The 20700-nt window shown below is 50.2% G+C and overlaps 1 protein-coding gene across 2 annotated transcripts in view; it reads left to right on the forward strand.

The window, feature by feature from the left end:
* SYT6 (synaptotagmin VI) overlaps positions 1-20700 on the forward strand; it is a 62106-nt gene that overhangs the window by 30347 nt on the left and 11059 nt on the right. For both annotated transcript variants that reach the window (XM_011933120.1, XM_011933121.1), the window contains one exon: positions 20098-20218. In XM_011933120.1, the coding sequence (XP_011788510.1) occupies positions 20098-20218 (121 nt within the window). The remainder of the gene's footprint in view (positions 1-20097; positions 20219-20700) is intronic.

Below are 20700 nucleotides of genomic sequence, written 5' to 3' on the forward strand. Positions count from 1 at the left end.
TGTAGAAGGAAAGGGGAGAGGACAGCCTCTCACGCCACCCCTGCACCCATGGGAACAGCACTGGCGTGGGGCTCTTTCCCAGAGTGAGTCGGTCCCTCCTTGAGCCTTTAGTTGACTCACATCTCTGTAGTGACACATTGGACCATGTGCTAGGAACAGTCCAACTTCCAGAGAGAAAAAAACAGCTCTGGTGGTGTGTCATGACAACATGATAAGCACTTCCCTTCTTGAGAAGTTGGGGACAGGGCTAGCTTTGTGACTTGAGGCACCTGCTTGAAAATGCCTCCTCCACATTGTCAGAGTCATCTCCAGCTGAGTCACTCCTGCAGGGCCCTGTGAGAGCGACACTGCTGGGAGCCCTGCCCAGCCCCTCCCAGGATCGATACATCAGAGGAACTAGCTGAAAGTCAGCTGGAAGCAAAAAGGCAGGAAGGAGGGCACACGGAACAGCCAAGCTCAGAGTGCCTCGCAGGCCCTGGAGAAAAGAAGGTGTGAGTCAGGATTCTAATGCTGACAAGCTGTGCTGGGTGGGCAGGCCCTGGACAGGCATTTTGAAAGTGGGGGATTAGGGCTCAAGGTAACTTTTATGGGGGAAATTATGAGAACCAATATTTCTTTGTGCTGCTGGGCCTTTTTGGTAGGTTTGTGGAGAAAAAGAGGCCGGGGGAAAGGCTGGCAGTGAAGGCCTTTGTAACTCCAACTCCTGCTGGCAGGGTGTTTTTAGTGAATTCTATCCAAGTGCAGGCAGCCACCCAGCTCTTTTTAGGGAGTGGGTGTTCCCTAGGAAAGTATTCCCCCAACCCTATTTGGAGAATTTTTACCAGAGAAACTCTGGCTGCGCTCCTGTCTGCGTCCTGCAAGAGATAGGGAAGCAGAATCTCAGCAGAGCCCTCCGCCACCCACCCTGAGTCTGGCCAGACCCCAGGCAGCCCCATGCATGTGTGTACATATGCTCATGTACACACACACACACACACACACACACACAAATGCACACGCTGTGTCCACCACATGCCAGGGAAGCAGAAAGGGGCTTGTTCCTGCTCCATCTTGTTTGATTGACTTTCTGTCACTGCTCCTCCCTGCAGAGGACCCCAGTCCCAGGGACATTTTTTAGTTCCCCTAAGAAATTCTGTTGGGAAAAGAATTTCAAGGAGACCTCGCAGCCTGAAGATGATGTGGCTTATGAATACCCTTAAGGGTGATTATAATAAAACCCAAACCACTTCCATGTCAGTTTGCGTCTCTCACGTGTTGAGAAAGAAGGACAAAGATTCTCTCTTCATTTCACTCACAGGGAAGCTGAGGCCCTGATAATGGTGTAGAGGCTTCAAGGCCATGCAGTCAGCTCTGGGCTCTCAGTCAGGATCCATGAGACCCTGCAAGGGGCATGGATCCAAGGGCAGACTCGGTGCCAGGCCCCAAGAGCCTGCAGGTAAGCGACAGTTGGAGTCAGGAGGCTGGGGCTTGAAGCTGGCCTCTGTTGTGTGGCCTGTCAAACCACTTCACCTCTCTCTTTCCTCCTTAGCCAAATGTGGACAAGAATCTCTACCACAGGGCTGTGAGTAGGGTGCAATATGATTTCTATGAGAAAAGGGACTTCCTGGGTTCTTGCCGTGGTTTATGGCTCTTGAATCTAACAACAACAATAACTAATGTGTTTATAAATAAATTTCCAAGGATATATTCTTATTTAACCTCAATACAGGAAGTTATCAGTATTTCCATTTTACAGATGGGGAAAACTAAGGAAATTCCCTGAAGTCACACAGTTTTAAAATGATAGAGCAGAGAACCAAAACTGAGATCATTTTCTTTAAATGCTCTATAACTCATGTATTTTACCGTTCATTACCTCAAGGTAAAATATTACATTCTTATTTTAGATATTTTAGAAAATACAGAAAGCCACCAAAAATACATTTCACTAGAAGCCCATCCTCCCAAGAATACTGCAACTCAAATTTTGATGAGCCCCAGAGTCCCCCTGTTGCTTAGAAAATGATGTGAATGCAGTGAAGGGCGGGGACTACCCTGCAGACTGTGAGGGGTTGATGCACGGGCTGGGTTGGGCCTGCAAATATCTAGGATTAAGGAATTTTGGAGGAATGCTGGAAAGAAGGGAAGATGTGGAGTGGAGAACAAGAGGGAGGAGAGTGCGAGGTGTGCAGGGCCAAGGCTCCGAGGAGGGATAGTGAGGACAGGCCTGAAGATCTGGCAGGCCCCAAGCCAGCCTTCTCACTGAAGACCAAAGCCACTGCCCATCTCATATCAGCAAGTCCTTGAGCATTCTGAGATGTTAGGAGTGGGAGGGGCCATGGTCTTCTCAGATGATGTTGAGATCCTAGAAGACTCCCTGGAGAGTCCTACAACCTCACAGGGACTGCCAACCCCCCCCCGGGGGACTTGGGGGTTATGCAGACATCGCCTGTCCCTCTCTGGCCAGTTAGCTGCCCAGTGGGCAGGGCAGTAGGGACAGCTTCAACTAAGGCCCTGACTCGAGACACGGACAGCGTGAGGTTTGATGCAGCTCTGTTCTCCAGCCAGGGCAGCATCAGTAGCTCCTTCAAGCCACACAACCCTGGGTGTCTTCCCAGTGCCGTAGGAGTAGGTCCCAGACAGCCATGCCCTCTTTACCAGTCCCTGAGTGCAGGTGCCCCAGGGGCAGGGACCCCGTCTCGTAACTAATAACAACAATATTAGTAACAAGTCACCTTGCCTTTATATAGCACTATTGAATTTACAGAGCCTTTTTGCACACATTGTCTCATTTAATCCTCAGCAGGTAGGAGGAATTATCCTAATTCTGTAGATAGAGAAAATTAAGCTAAGAGAGGCTAAGTGAATTATCTGAGGTTGCACAGCATGTAATAAAAACATTTATTTATTTTGCTTGTCACTTTGCGTTGCTCCAGAAAAGATTTAGCTAGCTCATAGGACATACGACAAGATTAAAAGTAAGTTTAAAACGAGAGCGCCTTACACAATGTGCACGCCCTGCCGTCCAAACCCGCCCAGAGGCAGGCCACACAAGAGACTTGAAGCATTCTGGCAGATAATACAAAAAGGAAAAGATAGTCACAGAATTCAGTGTCCATTAAGTGAAGACAAACCAGAGGCCTAGGAAACACAAAGCTATTCCTGGTTCTAGGACAGGAGGAATTTTCTACCGAGGGCATCACATGGTGAACAGCATCACGGGGCGGATTATAATGTGGTCTTTGAATTCTGAGACCTCATGAACACCTCTATGCCTTCAATTCTTCAACTGCAAAGTGGGGGTAATTATAAAACCTAGCTCACAAATCTGTTGTAACAAATACATGAGAATCTTTAAAAGAGTTTTGCTTTTTTGTTGTTTTGTTTTGTTTTGTAAACGGAGTCTGGCTCTGTCGCCCAGGCTGGAGTGCAGTGGCGCGATCTCGGCTCACTGGAAGCTCCGCCTCCCGGGTTCACACCATTCTCCTGCCTCAGCCTCCCGAGTAGCTGGGACTACAGGTGCCCGCCACCATGCCCGGCTAATTGTTTATATTGTTAGTAGACAGGGGGTTTCACCATGTTAGCCAGGATGGTCTCGATCTCCTGACCTGGTGATCCGCCTGCCTCGGCCTCCCAAAGTGCTGGGATTACAGGCGTAAGCCCGGCCTAAAAGAGATTTTTAAAAACAAGTTACTGAGAGAATGTGTAAAGCTCCGTCAAACCCTACTCAGTCAGAGCTCCAGAAGCATTGGGTGAATCATTCTCAGGAACAACCTTTCAGAAAACCAAACTGGCTTGGCATGGTGGCTGAGGTAGACCCTGGTGTCTGGCTGCCTTTGTTCAAGCCGTATCTCCACACTCTTTAACATAACATCTCCATGCTTGTTCTCTCATCTGTAAAATGTGGGTAAAACTTACCCTTTTCCATAAGGTTGTTGTGAGGATTAAAGAAGAGAATTCACACAAATCTCAGCCAAGTGCCCATCGGCACACAGCAGGAGCTCATGAATGCCAGCTATGTGTAGTACCTTTAAAGTACTTCCTTATCATCATCCAGTGTGAGAGGTAGGCAGTCCCTGGAATTTGGAACTTTCCAAATTACTGGAGCCCTGAACCCTGGCCTTGCATCCAGTAAGTACTCAATTTATACTTGTGGGATGGAATTGGAAAGTAAGAGAAAGGGATTCCAGCTTGGTCTAGGAGCTGGAAAACTCCAAGTAGATTCACCAGGGATGCCCAGCCCTTCCGAGCCTCTGTTTTCTGATATGTGAAATGAGAAGGAGCCTTTGTATTCTCTGGGGACCCTTGAGCGCTCACACTGATCCCCAGAGAGGTCCTTACACTTCGACTACTAACTGCAGAGCGGGCTTGGTTGGGAATTCTTTAAAGACAGGCATCAGGCCGACTTGATTCCCACCTTTGTCTCTAGGAAGGACTGGGCTGGGACTGAGTTGCTGGATGCTCTGCAGAACTGTGGTGTGCGCGGAGGGCAGTGATTACAGAGACACAGGAGCCACCCCAGGTCCAGGAATCTGTGATTTCCCGCTGCTAGGCCTGGCAGAAAGGGGCTTGGGTATATGCCTGGGAATGGGCTATTTCCACTCCCGTTTGGGACCCTGCCCCCTTGAGGAAGCGTTGCCTCAGCTGACACCGACAGGAGATGGCTCTGTCTGGTGTGAGAGGAGAGGCAGATGGGGGTGGGGGAGGATGGAAGAGGTGAGAGAGGAAATGCTGACTGCTGTGTGGGAAGCCAAAGAAAGCTGGGCATCGCCTGGGAGAAGGAACCCGAGCTGTGGGGACAGCTGGGGAGCAGCAGGCCCCTCTGCAGCAGCAGCAGCAGGAGCCCCAGGGACACCCCACCTGAGGGCCCGGCATGGCCTGTGGGCTGTGGCCTCCCCTGGAGGCCAGGCAGTGCCATTCCTGAGCAGGGAGGTCTCCAGGTTCACACAGTGCAAAGAGACAGTTTCTCTAAGCGAAAGGGAGGATCAGCAAACTTCTGCTGTGGCACTCAGGCAACCCCTGGCATCAGGACCATCCAGTGCCTCGGCTTCTCCCTGGGCCTTTCTCCTCCCAGCCTGAGCCTCACTCTGTTTCTGCCACTCTGCACTTGGTGCCTGGAAGGGAGGAAATAACTATTAGTGTCACCTGCTTACCAATGGGAGACATTAGCTGGTTCTGGCAGAACATGCGGCCTGTAATTTTTGAAGGAGTTACAATAATGGAGCTAATTTGGTGCTTCATCGTCGTGCTCCTGGGTGAGCAGGGGGAAGGGAGGCCTGGGGCCTGGTTTAGAGCAACCTCCCAGCAAAGAACACTACTTCCTGGGGAATGTCTGGGATCCTGGCCCCATGTTCGCTCCCTCCCGTCCCCCTCTCCCACACCGCTTGCTTCTCCTTCCAGTGAGGCATTGTCAGGATGCAGTTTGGAGATGGCTGAAGCCAACCCACCAGCGGCCAGAGGCAGCTCTGCAGTGGGATGGAGCAGGAAGGGGCCCGAAAGTGTCTGAAGAGTTTGCTCTGCACTAGATCCCTGCCAGGTGTCTTCAGTGCATACACTCATTGGGCTTCACGGTTCACCCCATTTCTCTAATGAGGAGGCAAGGTCATCTGGTACAATGCTCTCATTTTACAGCTGAGGATGCACAGCTCAGGGAGGCACAGTGACTTGCCCCATATCATTCTACTGATTCGCAGCAGAACCAGGATTTGAACCCAGGCCTCCGAGAGCCAGCTTAATTTTTCCCTTAAGTTCCCTTACTGGGAACATCTGAACTGGAGCCTGAGAAGACACAGGATGCCCTCCCCAATCCTACTGATTGAAGGCGCTGCTAGGTAGGGAAGCCCAGGGCTGGGAGGGAAGAAAGAGCCAGCAAATCAACTCAGCTTCCATGGGGTCCTGCAGGCAGGACCTCTGAAATCCAGGCTAGAAGATGTCTCCTTCCCACCCTCTACCCAGGAACAACTCCAAAGCAGCTGCCTCTTCCTCCAACTCTTGCTGACTTAGACATCCATGGGGCATACCTGGCCCCTCAGCCCACCAGGCAGGCAGAGGGCACAGCACACCCAGTGGGCTCAGTGGCACCACCTGGCTCCATGTGGCGGGAGAATGAGAGGCTTACAAACAGATTGCATTCTTGCTACATGCACGTCTTGGTTTTCCTACTAGTAGCTGGCCACACCCTCCCCATGGTTTCCTCTTATGCCTCTAAATCAGGGCAAAAGGCACGTGCCTCACAGGAGCCACCTCAAGCATGACAATACTGCCCATTGTCAGAAAGAGTCAGAGACGTTCAGTGAGTTTTACAGTCACACAGCTGGAAAGCAGCAGGGCAGGGATTTGAACCCCAGGTTCTGTGCCCAATTCCGCGCATTGCTCCTTGGATCTGTTTATACTAAAACTCCTGTAGCTGACTCATGGTTCTTCCCTTCTGGATCATGAGTCAGGAGTTCTTCATCGATGGTTAGTTGTGGGTCTAGATGAAAGGCCACCAAAATGCCTAAAACATTATGAGGCCAAGGGAAGGTTCTTGGTTTTGGTGAAGAGAAGGTAGAGTCAAAACTCATACAGTCTTAGAAGGCATAACCTCTAAATTATGATGTAATAGTAGGTAGGAACTAGGAGGGAAGACACAGATGCCCCAGGCACTGGGTCAGCCATCTGGGAGGACTTCCTGAGTTCCGGGAGGGGGTGGAACACTGGAAAAGAGGCATTGATTGTTAAGCTGAATGTGGTCTTGCTGGGGAGCTGGGACTGGGTAAGCTGGCTGATTTCTTGGGGCCTCTTGCTTCCTAGTGACATGTGATTGGAGTTGCTTTGCTCTGATCCTTAAATATCCCACACCAAGGGAATGAATTTTGAGATCTGACATCTTCAACTCTCCCAAGAAGCCTGTAGGGACTACAGATCATCTCCTTGCCCCTCCTCAAGACCTAAGGAAGCAAGGAAATAACAGTGAGGAATATAACTACAACTTTACAGGAGACAGGGGAAACACTTCACCAGCTCAAAACTTTTTCATATATGGGTTTCCTCCTCCTAGTCCTGGTGGCTGCTCCCCAGAGAACTCAGGTACAAAGATCTGTGCAGAGAGAGCCTAGGGTTCTTCCACTGAGCTGCCACGTTGGGGACAAGAGCTTTGGCCCAGGTGTTCTGCCCCTGCTGGCCTAGCTTCTCCCCCACCCTCCTTCCCCTGAGGCAGTGTCTGCTGCAGCAGTTTGGCACTTGGTGAGATAATGACATAGCAGGTGACTTTCGTGAGAAATGACGGGCTGAGGCCAGGGTGCTGCACTAGAAGGTTTAAGTGAGCGGGATGGATCCTATCATAGTCTGTAATGCAGGGTGACACCATCCATTGATTTGTCTTCTTTCAAGAGGGGCAGGTGGGGGCAGGCAGAAGGGAGGTAAATATTCTAAGTCTCCGAGCTTCCTCTCTTGTGCTTCTTGCTTCAAGAACACCAAGAAATTTCACCTTCGAAACCTACATGGTCCTCGGCAGCCCTAACCCTCCATAACCAGGGACAGAAGGTGGGGTGGAGTAGGGTGGAGCATGGACAGTCCCAGAGGAAGCTGGGTGGGATGGAGGAGAAGAGCAACGCCTTCAGAGTCAACACACCTGAGCAAAAGGCAAGTTACTTAACCTCTATGATTTTCAGTACAACGTAGAGATAATTATGTGTTCCTCCCAGGCACAGAGTATGAGTAAAATGAATTTAATATATGTTAAGGACTGGGCATGGTGGCTCATGCCTGTAATCCCAGCACTTTGGGAGGCCGACGGGAGAAGATCACAAGGTCAGAAGTTTGAGACCAGCCCGGACAACATGGTGAAACCCCATCTCTGCTAAAAATACAAAAATTAGCCAGGCATGGTGACATGCACCTCTAATCCCAGCTACTCAGGAAGCTGAGGCAGGAGAATTGCTTGAACCCAGGAGGCCGAGGTTGCAGTGAGCCAAGATCACGTGCCACTATACTCCAGTCTGGACAACACAGCAAAACTCAAAAAAAAAAAAAAACAAAAAACAAAACACAAGTGTTAAGTACCCAACATAGTCCCTACAAACTAGTAGATACTCCATGACTGTTAGTCTCCTCCTCTCTTGACTTTGGCTTTAATCACCAAAATAAACAGATTCGAAGAAGTGGAAGACACTTCAAAATCCTGGCCAGAGTATGTGTGTTCAATTGGTTCTTCCAACGAGATAAAAGCAATGGTTGTCAGTTCCTGAGACTTCCCTGGGGCTTGTTAAATGCAGATTATTGGGCCCTGCCTTCTGGTGAGGGTAGGATCCAAGAATTTGTGTTTCTGATTATTTCCAAGTGATGCTGATCTTATTGGTCAGGAACACATCCTTGGAGATCTATTGCAATAAGGAATATTTACAGAATGGTGTCAGATATCTTTGAAACACTATCTTTGCTTAATACCTAATTTTCTTAAACCCTGTAAATTTGGATGAGGCAGCTTCTTTTTTTTTTCTTTTTTTGAGACAGAGTCTCGCTCTGTCGCCCAGGCTGGAGTGCAGTGGTCGGACCTCAGCTCACTGCAAGCTCCGCCTCCTGGGTTTACGCCATTCTCCTGCCTCAGCCTCCTGAGTGGCTGGGACTACAGGCGCCCGCCACCTCGCCTGGCTAGTTTTTTTTTTTTTTTTAGTAGAGACGGGGTTTCACCATGTTAGCCAGGGTGGTCTCGATCTCCTGACCTCGTGATCCGCCTGTCTCGGCCTCCCAAAGTGCTGGGATTACAGGCTTGAGCCACCGCGCCCAGCTGAGGCAGCTTCTTACTAAAATATAGCTACCCAGTGTGCCTTGTGGTGCACAGGAAAAAGGCAAAGGGAAGTGGTGAGGGCCAGGACCAGTCCAGCAGCCCACATGGCTTCAATCCTTTGGAACCCTTGCTTGTGCCTAATAAAAGAGAAGAGGGCCTTTTATGCCTTAACTTTTGCTTGGTAGCCCTGATATTTAATGACTTCAGTTGCATTAGGACGTGTTCCATGTCACAGAGATTCTAATAGGGTCTGACCTGGGGCAACCTCAGAATCTCTCGCCTTATGTCACGAACCGAGGCTATGTAACATTCACCTAGGAAGCCTGTCAATAATGCAAACATCCAGGCACCCCCTCCAGAGATGATGACTCGGTAAATCTTGGGTGCAGTTCAGGAATCAAGTCCCCACCTCCCAAGCTTCTAATGCAGGGAATATTCAGCCCACCCCCTGAGAAACACTTATGAGTCTCCACCCTGAAACCATCTCAATAACTACAGCAACCCTCCTGGGGAGACCAGAGGCTGAGGTTAAGCAAAGGCCTACTCTTGTCAGCCATTCATTTTGCCACTTTAACCAGGTGAACCCCACAAAGCTGAGTTGCTCATTAATTCAACAAATACTTGTCAGCATCTGTTATACACCAGGCACTGTGCTCAGTACTGAGAATACAGTGAAATGAGTAAAATATGGGGTTGAGATTAGGGTGAGGCAAGTGAAGTACCCAGGAGGCAGAATGGAAGGGGGCACTCACTCTTGGATACATGCATGAACCTGACAGTGAGCACCTCCTTCACTTTTGTACCTGGGCACCTGCTTTGCCTCACCCTCGTCCTGGCCCTGGCAAAACAGACCCAGACCTGTCCTTCGGGAACACAGTTGGCAGCAGAGGGAAGAGCCGGAGGAAGTGGCCTGAGATGAGTGGGTCTCTGCCATGTGAAGAGCTGGCGAAAGAACGGTCAATCAGAGGAAGAGAAAGTACAAAGTCACAGGGCAGGAATAAACTGGAGCATTTAAGGAAGCCTGTGAGGAGAGCCCTGGCACAGGGGAGCTGAAGAGTCAGCCCTGTTGTGGAGGGCCCTGTAGATCTTGGTAAGTGCTTTTGTTTTTATTCCTCTTGCAAGGGGATGCCATTGGAGGTTTTAAACAAGGAGTGGTACACTCCATTTTCCATCTGGGGAAGAGCACTCTAGCTGCTGCATGGAGAATGGGGCGGGAGAGCAAGGGAAGCAGGGAGGGCAGATAGGAGGCAGCTATATGCGGGCAGGGGGTAGGCTTTGGCCTCCGTGTGGCACTGGAGATGGAGAGAGGTGGGTGGACTTGAGATGGAATTTGGAGTTAGAATTATCAGGGTTTGATGATGATCTAAATCCAAAAGAGGAAGGCAAATGTCCATAAAGATGTCTCATTTCTGGCTTGAGCAAATGGGTGGATGGAAGGGCCACTTATAGGTTGGGGAAAATCATGTAAACAGAAGATGAAAAGGGCAACTTTGAGCCTCTGAGAAGTTCTAGATTTCCAGCCACATGGCCATGTCATTTTGGATATATGAGTCTGGAGTCTAGAAGAGATGTCTGCAGAGGGGCCATAAACTCAGGAACCATTAGTGTGGAGATGGATATTGACATTATGGCTGAGTGAGGAGAGGAGAGGCTTGACAAACCCCACTGTTTAGAGGCAGGGATGGGAGAAGAGGCTGGCACAGGAGACCTGAAAGAGGCAGCCAGAGAGGTGGGAGAAGAACCCGAAGGAAGTGTAGTTTTCAAGAGCAGGGCAGTCAACTCTGTGAAAGGCTGGAAAGAGCTTCTCTACGGAACACCTTGCCGTGGCAAGACTCAGAGATTCTGAAGTGTGGGGAGCAAGAGGTGGGGAAAGACCTTAATCTTCAGGGTGACTGTCCCCAAATAGATGGTGAAGCTAAAGCCACTGTCAGGCAGTGCAGGCATGTGCCTTTGGCTGAGACCAAAGCCCTGCCTATTTGGCACCACCTCAGGGCACTTGTTTGCAAGAAACATTCCTCAGCTGCCCCAGGAGACTCCTCCGGAAACCAGGACCAAGGCATCTCCCCTCCTGCCGAGAGCCCCAGCCCCCACAGCCCTGCAAGGGGCAGAGAGCAGATCTCTCACCACTGAGATGCCTGCCCTCTCCCCAGGAGGAACTGGCAGCTGTTTGACAGTCACGTGGCAGGACAACTTGTGGCAAGAAATTAAGATGGATTCTCATCATTAACTTCATTAATGTACCATTTACTACCCCCACCGCCCCTTAGGTTAATGAAGATGACAGTGGAAGGACCAGATCTGAAGTGAGATCCTCGGCTCTGGGCTCTCATACACAAGCACTCTATGGCACAGACTTCCTGGCTTGACCAGGCATTGCTGCCATCTCTTCTAAAACTTCTCCAAACTCCACTCCTCTCAAGCTCCTTTCCAACCTCTCATAGCCCCTCTTCTTCTCCACCCACCTTTTTAAAAGTCATTAGAAAGAGATCTGCACCTCCCAGTGTGATCCTGACTCACGGATATTTGCCCAAAAGTAATGGTGCATGTGAAATACTAAGCCTCTTTTCAAGGGCAGGTTCACGAAGGAGAGGCTGAGAAAAAGTTTCCTAAATAAGACCATCTGTTTCTCTGAAGATGCTCAGATGCAGAAACATTTGCTTCCCGCTGGTGTGCTTTAGTCTCAATGGGTCCCTAGGACAAACCCAGACTCAAGGATCTCACCCACATCCTCCGTGCACCGCTGCTCCGCACTGGCTTGGGGGTGCTTTCTCCTCCACGGGGCAGTCTTTAGCCCTGTGTCCACACTGCAGGGTGAAGTTGGAGTATACTGAGTTCGTTTAAGGAGCCTCAATTCTGGTTGATCATTTATTCATAATGCTGCAAGGCCCTTGGGGCCGAGAAGCACTTGAGAGTAAAAGCAGTCATGGAACTCAGAACAAACAGAACCTGCCCCAGCACCCAGCAGGAAGCCCTGAGCGTCACAACAGACACGTCCTGCCCTTCTACCCCAGCCACCCCCAGCATTCTTGCTGAAGCCCTAAGAGCCCAGGCCTGAGGAGGAGCAGGGAATCAACTCACGTCACCCAGGCTGGTGTTCACAGCAGGGGCCCCCTCTCGGCACCCTGGGAAGGAGTGCCCACTCCCACAGCTCCTCTCTCCCAGGCGAGAGCTGAGCCAGCCATGGGGACATGGGGCGGGCAGAGTGTCAGTCTCCACTCTCCTCCTGCAGCCCCTCACCCAGCAGTTCAGCACATCCTGCCGGGTTCCGGGTTCCTCTCGGAAGTCCTGACTTTGCCTTGGGGCAGTTGTGAGATTTCTCCCTTGGCCTTTACCACCCAAGAGCAATGGGAGCACAACCCCAAGCCAGACCAAGGGAGTCAGAGGAGGTGACCCAAGAGGGGGTGACGGGACAGCTGGCCTGGAAAGATAAGAGTTGTCCAAGATGGTCAGGGGAATGGAGAAGTTATTTCAGGAGGCAGAAAGAACAAGACGAAGTTCTTGGAAAGATCTTGGAGCGTTTAGTGGGGAGGTGTCATCAAGAGGCAGGATGGTGTAGTGGCTGAAAGTGGGGACTCTCAAGCTTCTGTCCACATCTTGGCTGTGCCATTTAGTAGCTGTATGCCCTTCGGCCAGTTGCATAACCTCTCCATCCTTCAGTGTCCCCAGGTAAAAAGTGGGGATAACAATAATAGCCATCTTGTAAGGCTTTTGTGAAGATTATATGACATCATACATAGGAGCAATTAGGGCAGGACGGCACATAGTAAACACTCAATGTTATGGTTATTGTGGCTGGAGTGTAGGGCACCTGGGGCAGAACAGTGGAAGGTGAGGCTGGCTAGAAAGGCGAGGGCCACCCCGTGAAGAAGCTTGAATGCCATGTGATTCTGTGAATTAGTGGTTTTTCATGCTGACTCCTGAAAGTTCCAAGGAGGTAGTCTGAGGGGTGGAAGGTACTCTGGGTGCCCTGTCTCTGAGCCATTCTTCAGCTATTGCATGTGATTGGGCTTTTGGATGATACTTCATTTGAAGAAGAGGCTTTCCAACTACAAAACAAGTGTGAAATGAGAAGCCACTGCAGAATTCTGAGCAGGAGAGCAACCTCCTGGTTACAGCAAGGAGGATGGATTGGAGGGGGTGGGCAGGGGGAGTTAGAAAACTGCAGGGATCTGGCAGAGATGGTGCAGGCCAGAGCTGAGGTAGTGCAGGGGGGATGGGAGGAGAGGGCCTCAGAGTTTGGGGACACTCAGAAGGGAGAAGCTGTGCAGCTCGGGAACTGAGTAGCCGTGGAGGGCGTAGAGCATCTGAGCTCACGCTCACTTTCACCCTGCCCCTGCCACCCATTCTTTACAAGCTGCTGAAGTCCCAAACTACTGCAAGTCCTCCAAGGGCTCTGCTTTTCACAGGAAGCAAAATCCAATCACTTCCAAGTCCTCCCTTGACCTCCCTCTTACCCTTTACTTACTCTGGTACCACAGCCACCATCCGTTTCCCCCAGCCAGACCCACAGCACTCTTTGCTAGCCCCTCTGCTGAGAGCTCTCCTTCCACTCTTGGCTGCTCCTCCCCATCTTTCAGGACCACTCTGAGTAAAGTGGCCCCACACCCACTCACTACCCTTGGTCAGGTCCCTGGCTCCCTCACTGCCCTTGGGTACCATCTTGCTTAGGGTACTTTTGTCTCCCTCCCTTAGAATATGAGTTCCTGGAGGGCCGGGACTTTGTCTGTCTTACCATTACTGTCTCTCGAGATCCTCCAACATTTAGTGGTTGGGTGACAAATGAACGACACACATGAAAATGGTCTCTGGTGTGGGTGTCTGGGTTGAAGGTGACACAGTGGACTGAGTAGGAAGTAGAGAAGGAAGGGCAGGGGTAGACCCAGTCTCCCGTCGTCTGCAGAATCATGGACAAACTCCCAAGTATGGGCTACTAGGCAAGCAAGGCTGGCCCTTGCCTGGGGCCCTGTTTCTAGCCTCATCTGGGAGCTCTCCACCCCTGTCATCACCATGCTCTCAGCCACAGGGAACCTCTCATGCGCCCTGAACACTCCCTGCCCTTTCCATGTCTTTAGGCACTGTTGATCCCTCTCCAGAGAAAAAAAGCAAAAGCCCTTGCTTGCTTTTTTCTGACAGAAATCTACTTTTACTCACCTTTCTAGATCCTACCAAATATCACCCTCTTTGGGAAGCCTAGCTTGAAATCTGGGACTGAGTTCCTGGTTCCTTGCTCTGCATGCCCCCGTCTTGTCCACACCTCTATTACTACACCGATCAAACCAAACAGTACTACCCACTGATATGCCTTTCTCTCCCCTGCCCCTATTCCAAGACCGTGAGCTCTTTATCATAGTAGTAATAATTATAATAGTAGCCAATACTTACTAAGCACCTACTCTGTGCCAGCCACTGTGCTAAGTAAGCACTTTGCACAAATTACCTCATTTAATCTCGGTGGCAATCCTAAGAGGTGGGTCCTATATTCATCCCACTGTACAGGTTAGGAAGCCAAGATTATGAAAGGTTAAGTAAGCCATGCTACTCTCTTAGGAGTACGTAACCTCTCATAGTCTTGGAGCTGGAAGCTGGATCTGATTGACCCCAAATCCACATTCTCAACCATTTGTTCATTAACCAGTATTTGCTGAGCCCTTACTACACATCAGGCACTGGGCTACACATGAGAGGTATAAGGATGAATAAAACCAGACCCCATTCATGCCTTCAAAGAGCATACAATCTGGTGAGAAACACAGGCATTCATCATGTAATCCCCAGATCAACATAAAAGTTATAGTTGTAGTGTGTGCTTCAAAGAGGAGGCCTGTGTTGCTATGGGAGGAGATATCACGGGGGCTGGCTCAGCTCCACGTATCTGGCTTCCACATCTGACTCATCTCTGTACCCCCAGTACAGAGCCCCAGGTCCATAATGTGCGGTTGCTCAGTGAATGTTTCTTTAGCCATTGGAGTCCAGTTGGCTTCCACCCCATCTCTCTTCCAGCCCCCCTACCCTCCCACAACCCCTGGGGAACTTAACAGCACTTCCTGCCCCGTGCTTCTGAGATCTTTTTAGGTCTCCTATGGCTTTCCTGAAAGTGTAGCGGATGCTTCTCTGCTGATGATGAGAGATTCAGACAAGCCACTTAATGACTAAGAGACTAGAAGTGTTCCATAAGAAATGGGGAAGCATTGTTCTTGCTTTGCTTAGCCTGCATTCCGAAGATGGACTCAGAGGCATTGACGCCACTGGCTGCTTATTCAGGAGGAAACATGGCTGGCCTTGGAGAAGAACAAAACATTTGAGGGGCAATGGGGACTAAAAAAATGGGAGCATTTGGATTTCAAAGTGAAATTGCTAGATTCCTTGAGGCAGGCAATAGACACCACTTAAGCATCCTTGGGTCATCTCAGTTGGTGATGGCTGATGGATTTTCCAGTTGGAATCTTGGGTTCTCATGGCTGGCAGGGACCTTGAGGATAGAGCATCTCATCTAGAACAACCCCTACATTTTATAGCCCGAGGACGAGAGATGGGAAATGATTTGCTCAAGGTCTCACAGTTAACTGGGGGCAGAGGGTCTAAAGTCCAGGTCTCCTGATTCATGGGTCACTGCCCTTTCATGGGCAGCCCACAAATAGGATATCTTTTTCTATGCCCAGGACTATGTGACTGCATCAAAGAGAGAGAAGTGCTTTAATCAGTTGTTGCAGAGGGGCCTCTGGGAAACCAGGGAGTGCAGTGTTGGGCTATAGATAGGTGAGCCTTTAAGAATCTTACTGTCCAGACACCCTGGGCACTGCAGCCAAGGAGAATGCTACTGTTATGGGCAGTGACATCAGGTGTACAGGTTGCACTGAAGGACAGATTTCTCCAGAAGCCAACATCCTGGCTCCCTCCCTTCAGCAGGTCCACCTCCTGCAAGCACTAGCCAAGACTTTCAGCCAGCTGCTGTTGAGCTCTGATCTACCCTATCAGCTTCTAGGTTAGCAGTCTAGAGGGCTATGCTGGTTTCTGCTGCTTTCTGGATAGCAGTGACCTCGCCTGCACCAGAGAGCTCATTACCAGTCAGGGGCCCTAAGGCAGCCTCTCCTGACAGAAGGTGAAGATGAAAGCAATAATGTGCTAGCTGTTCTGAAGCCCCTGGTCACCCATGGTTTTACTGAAGTCCAAAGTCTCAAACACCTCTAATGAGGATAAAAGGCTAGTAAGCCATGTGGGATCTGACTGAAACCTCCTGAGAGAGGGTAGTTCAGAGAGAGGACCTGGTGAGGGCTGAGCTGGGGCCTGGCTTTCCAGAGAGAGAGAGAGTGACTACCAGGAGTTGCTGACCCTCTCTGTTTGCTTAGTTCTCATCTCTTATTTACTCAAAATTAACCTGTTTATTTTCCCTTATTAAATAATCCAGTCCTCTGCTGCTTGTGTGTACAGGAGAACAGTGAACCAAGAGCTGCTAACTTGCCTCCAGGCACAGTGAGGGCCAGCCACTCCCTGAGGAAGCCTCCAGAGCCAGGCTTTTGTCTTCTGGCCCTGGTTTCCTCCCTGCCTCCAGGTCATAGTGGGATCTTGGGCCAGTCCTTTTACCTGGCTGTGCCCATGGATGGAGGGTGCAGTTCACTTTTGGGTGCAGGGGCCACACCATACTGCAGACTCAGCACCTGCATGTCGCCAGCTGCCACAGTCCTGTGAGAAAGAGCAGGGGTCCTGCAAAACCCAGGAGGTCTGCGGTTCACTGCTCCCCTGGAGGGAGCCATCCTTGACAGCAGTTCACAGAGCCTGGGGCGATGCTGTTTACCCCGAGGGACCTCTCATACCCCCAGGCAAGCCTCCCAAGTTCATAAGGAATAAACTCAGACTCCCCCAAAAGAGACAGCCTGTGAAAGCGCAGGCAACTCCACATCTGTAGGACATGGTGGTGGGGAAATGGGGACAGCAGCCTTTTGTTCGCTCCCTCTCGGAGGGGCCACAGGAGCTTCCAGAGTTCTTCCCAGGGCCCTGACTCGATCATAACACTGTACGAAGAACCACTCCTTCCAGAGTTCTTTTACTAACATGTAAGCACCCCTTTCTGCGAGCATTTCTGTAGCTGTTTTTGTGTCCTTCTGGGCACGCTGAAGCACAAGCAGGTGCAAGGCAAGGACCCTGTCACAAAAGGGGCCCTTGTCACTAGATGCTGGGGGACACAGCTACAGGGAAAAGGGGACTTGGTGACTCCTGTGAGCTGTTCGAGGACAGGAAGTCCTGCAGGGGTGTTGAGGAGAGATGCTCACTGTGGCCTGGACCCTGGGCGAGGGTCCATGGGGGTGTGGTGTGGGGGCGTGATGTAAGTGTAGGAGTATCCAAGCAAAGAGGAGAAGGGGAGTCATTTTGGCAAAAAGGACCAAAGATATACCAGCCATGTGGAGCGGAGGGTTGGCATAGAGAAGGGAGAGAGCAGCAGGTGAGGAGGTAAGACAGGGCCCGGTTGCTGAAAGCCCCAAGTGCAAGCTAAGAAGATGAGCCTTGATCCCAGAAGCCAAACAAAGGGAGCCACTGAAGGTGTTTGAGCAGTGGCACTAATATATGAAAATCTCGCACCAAAGCGCTCATTAGTCACTCAGCCGTGGGCCAGTTATTTAACTTCACCAAACATGAATTTTCTCCTGTGTGCAATAGGGATGATGAGAGAGAGAGCACCTACTTCACAGGGCTGAGGTAAGACTCACCAAGATAGTCTAGCCAAGTACTTAGCAGAGGCCTGACACACAGTCCATATGCAATGAGTTGGTTCCTAGTACTGTGCTCACTGAATCTAAAGGGTTTCAGTAACTTGGGGCTTGAGAGGTTATTAAGGGAAATAAAGGGGCTTCTCTTTATACCTCGGTGCCTCTGTGAGACATGGAATATTTAGCCAGATGTGATGCTGATCTGCCCGCTGCCACAGGACCCATGCCAGGGCACAGGGCACTTGCTGTGTGTGTCTCTTTTGACTAGGGGTCTAGGGAGCCAGGAGATGCACCTGAGCGAGATGGGGACTCCAGCACCTTCTTTTAACTGGTTACACCCCACTAGACCATCTGCATTTCGAGAGTGGGGACTGCATACTCTCCACAAAGCATGGTGCCTCTGGCAGGCACTCTGTAAATACGAATGGAAACACAAATGAACAAGTGGATGGAGTGTATGTCAAGGTGCAGAAGGGTGAGGGTTCCCTTGAGCAGCTTCCTAGGTGAGCTGGAAGGGCATTGCTCAAAAGTGGAGTGCAAGGACCACTCTCCCGAGAGTCACGAGTCCAGGCAGCTAGCAAGGCTTATAAACCTGAGCAAGTTCTTCATCTGTGAAATGGAGGGGAAAATGCCAACAAGCCTGCCTCACAGAGTTGCTGAGAGCCTCACAGATGGAAGTGATCTTCATGGAGGCGCTCCACAGGGGCTGGTGTGGGATGGCTGGCTCTGTGGAGGCCACAGGGTTCTGTGTGCAGGAGGGGTGGCTGTCTCCACAGTGTGCCCAGCCCTGGCCCCAGCCAGGCCCTTCCTGGGAACCTTCTGCTGTTCCTAGAATTTGGTTTGGGGGGTGACTTTATTTCGGGGATGTGGACAAAAAGACAAATCTGGGGCTAGGAAAGTGGTGGGGTGTCAGGGCCGCCTAGAGGAGAGTGTGCTGAGTGCAGGCTCTGGAGATAGGGGGAGACAGGACCTTGGCTTATTCTCCAGGGGGGACCAGGGCTGTCGGAGTCTCCAGGAGAGGGTGGCTCTTTGCAAGGAGAATGGACAAAAACCCTGGTGTCACCCTCAACTCTTCTCTTTCCCAGAAGTCATTACCTCCTTAGAGAGGCCTTCTCTGGCTAAAAATTCAACAACTATGGCCTCCTGCTGGTCATTTTATATTCCCCTTCTCTGCCTTTTGTTCTCCTTGATACTTTTGACTAACTTATGTACTTACCTCTTTTATTGTCCTTTGCCCTAATAAAATGTAAGCTCCACTCGTAAAGATGACAACAATAGACACTGGGGACTACTAGAGTTGGGAGGGAGGGAGGGGGCAAGGTTTGAAAAACTAACTGTTGAGTGCTATGCTCACTACCTGGGTGGCAGGATCATCTGTACCCCAAACCTCAGCATCACGCAGTATACCCATGTTACAAACCTGTACATGTACCCTCTGAATCTGAATCTAGAATAAAAGTTGAAATTATTTTTTTAAGTTAAAATGTATTTTTTAAGTTCCAGGAAGGTAGGGATTTTTGTCTGTTTTGTTCTCTCCTCTATCCTTAGCACTCAGATCAACACTTAGCACATAGCAGGTGATCAATAAATATTTGTTGACTGACTGAATTACTGAATGGATGGATGGATGGATAGATGGATGGATGGGTGGATGGATGGATGGATGGATGGATGGATGGATGGATGGATGGATGGGTGGATGGATGGCCTCATCTGAAATCACCCCAAACCCTGACCTCTTCCTCCTCAAACCTGACTCTGGGAGCCCTATGAGAGAAAACATCTCCATATCTTGGAGCTCCTTCTCAAAGCTGCAGGAGGAGGCTTCACCATGACAGCACCCTCCTTCATCAAATGGAGGAAGCAACCTGGCAAGGCACTGTTTAATGCCACACATGGGTGTGCTTACTGTCTTTGAGGTTTTCCTATTCTCTCAGAAACCCCCAGGAATCCCTGGCCATGATGATTCTGGGGGCAGGAGAGGCAGCAGGCCGTGTGCTCTGTGCTGGGTTTATTTTTAAAGGATGACCACATTTAAGGAGAAAACAGAAAGTGGACCTGAGGCCTAGCATCAAACACTTGCCGTCAGATGGGGTGCCAGGTGTTTGTCTCCTTGGTTGGCTCTGATTGACAAAGAATTACTACACTGAGGGGCAGAAGCAGAAAAGAATCATGGACCTGCTGGGAGACGGGACACCTGAAGGCTAGAGCATGTGTCTTGTCCAGGACATTGTCATGACCACATGCCTGGATGGGCAGGAAGTCAAGGGGGTCAGTGACTGAGAAGGGTGAGCTGGAGGAGAACAGGAAGAGGCCATAAAGGGGCTGGTGGTTGGAGGCTGAAGCCAAGGGGCACATGGAGAGCAAGTCAGGCCAAAGGCAGAAAGGCAAGGACCAGGGTCAGAATGTGGTTGACATTGAGAGGGAATGTTGGAAGGGGCAAATTGTACTGAAAAGGCAATATTGTTTCAATTGCCTTTTATACCCGGTTATTCGCAACAAGGAGGCCAGTTCCTTAGTCTTAAAAATAGAGCACTGTGTCTCCAAGAGCCTCCTCCTGACCCCAGAGAACCCCAACAGATGCTGCACTGGACATGAGGCCCGTGGTCTGCAAGCCCCTCATCTGCCCTCTTGTCTGCTTCTTTGCAGGAAAGCGTGGACTTGGGAGAGATCATGTTCTCCCTTTGCTACCTGCCCACAGCAGGCAGGCTCACCCTCACCGTGATTAAGTGTCGGAACCTCAAGGCGATGGACATCACAGGCTATTCAGGTACTTCTCTTAACCCGAGTGGCCTGCCAGCAGCCCAGACTTTAGGATTTGGAACGGTGTTCAGGGAGAAGGGGAAAGAATTGTCAGCATTCTTAGAATAGAAGCACCAGCTCTGGACGCAAACTGCTTGGATTCGAACTCCAGTTCTGCCACTTCTTTGCTGTGTAAATGCTTTGGTTTTCTAGTCTGAAAAGTGGGAATAATAATATCTTATATGGGTTGCTTTCAGGAGAAAGGAGTTAATTCATGTAAATGTTCAGAATGGTGCCTTGCACATATAAGCACATATAAGCATATCATCTATTGCTGTCATTCTTTCTCTTAGAAGAGGGAGATAATAAGAAGTAAATATACAGGATTAAAAAATTAAGGATAAGTTTTCTTATCTGAGAAAGATAAGAAAGTCCTTATATGAGGCCCCAGGACTTCCAGAAGGGTTATGTCAAGTTTGAGTGTGTAAATGTTTGCCAGTCTGTGCAGGC

Source organism: Colobus angolensis, unplaced genomic scaffold (assembly GCF_000951035.1).
Source record: "Colobus angolensis palliatus isolate OR3802 unplaced genomic scaffold, Cang.pa_1.0 Scaffold124, whole genome shotgun sequence".
In the NCBI taxonomy this organism is placed as follows: Eukaryota; Metazoa; Chordata; class Mammalia; order Primates; family Cercopithecidae; genus Colobus; species Colobus angolensis.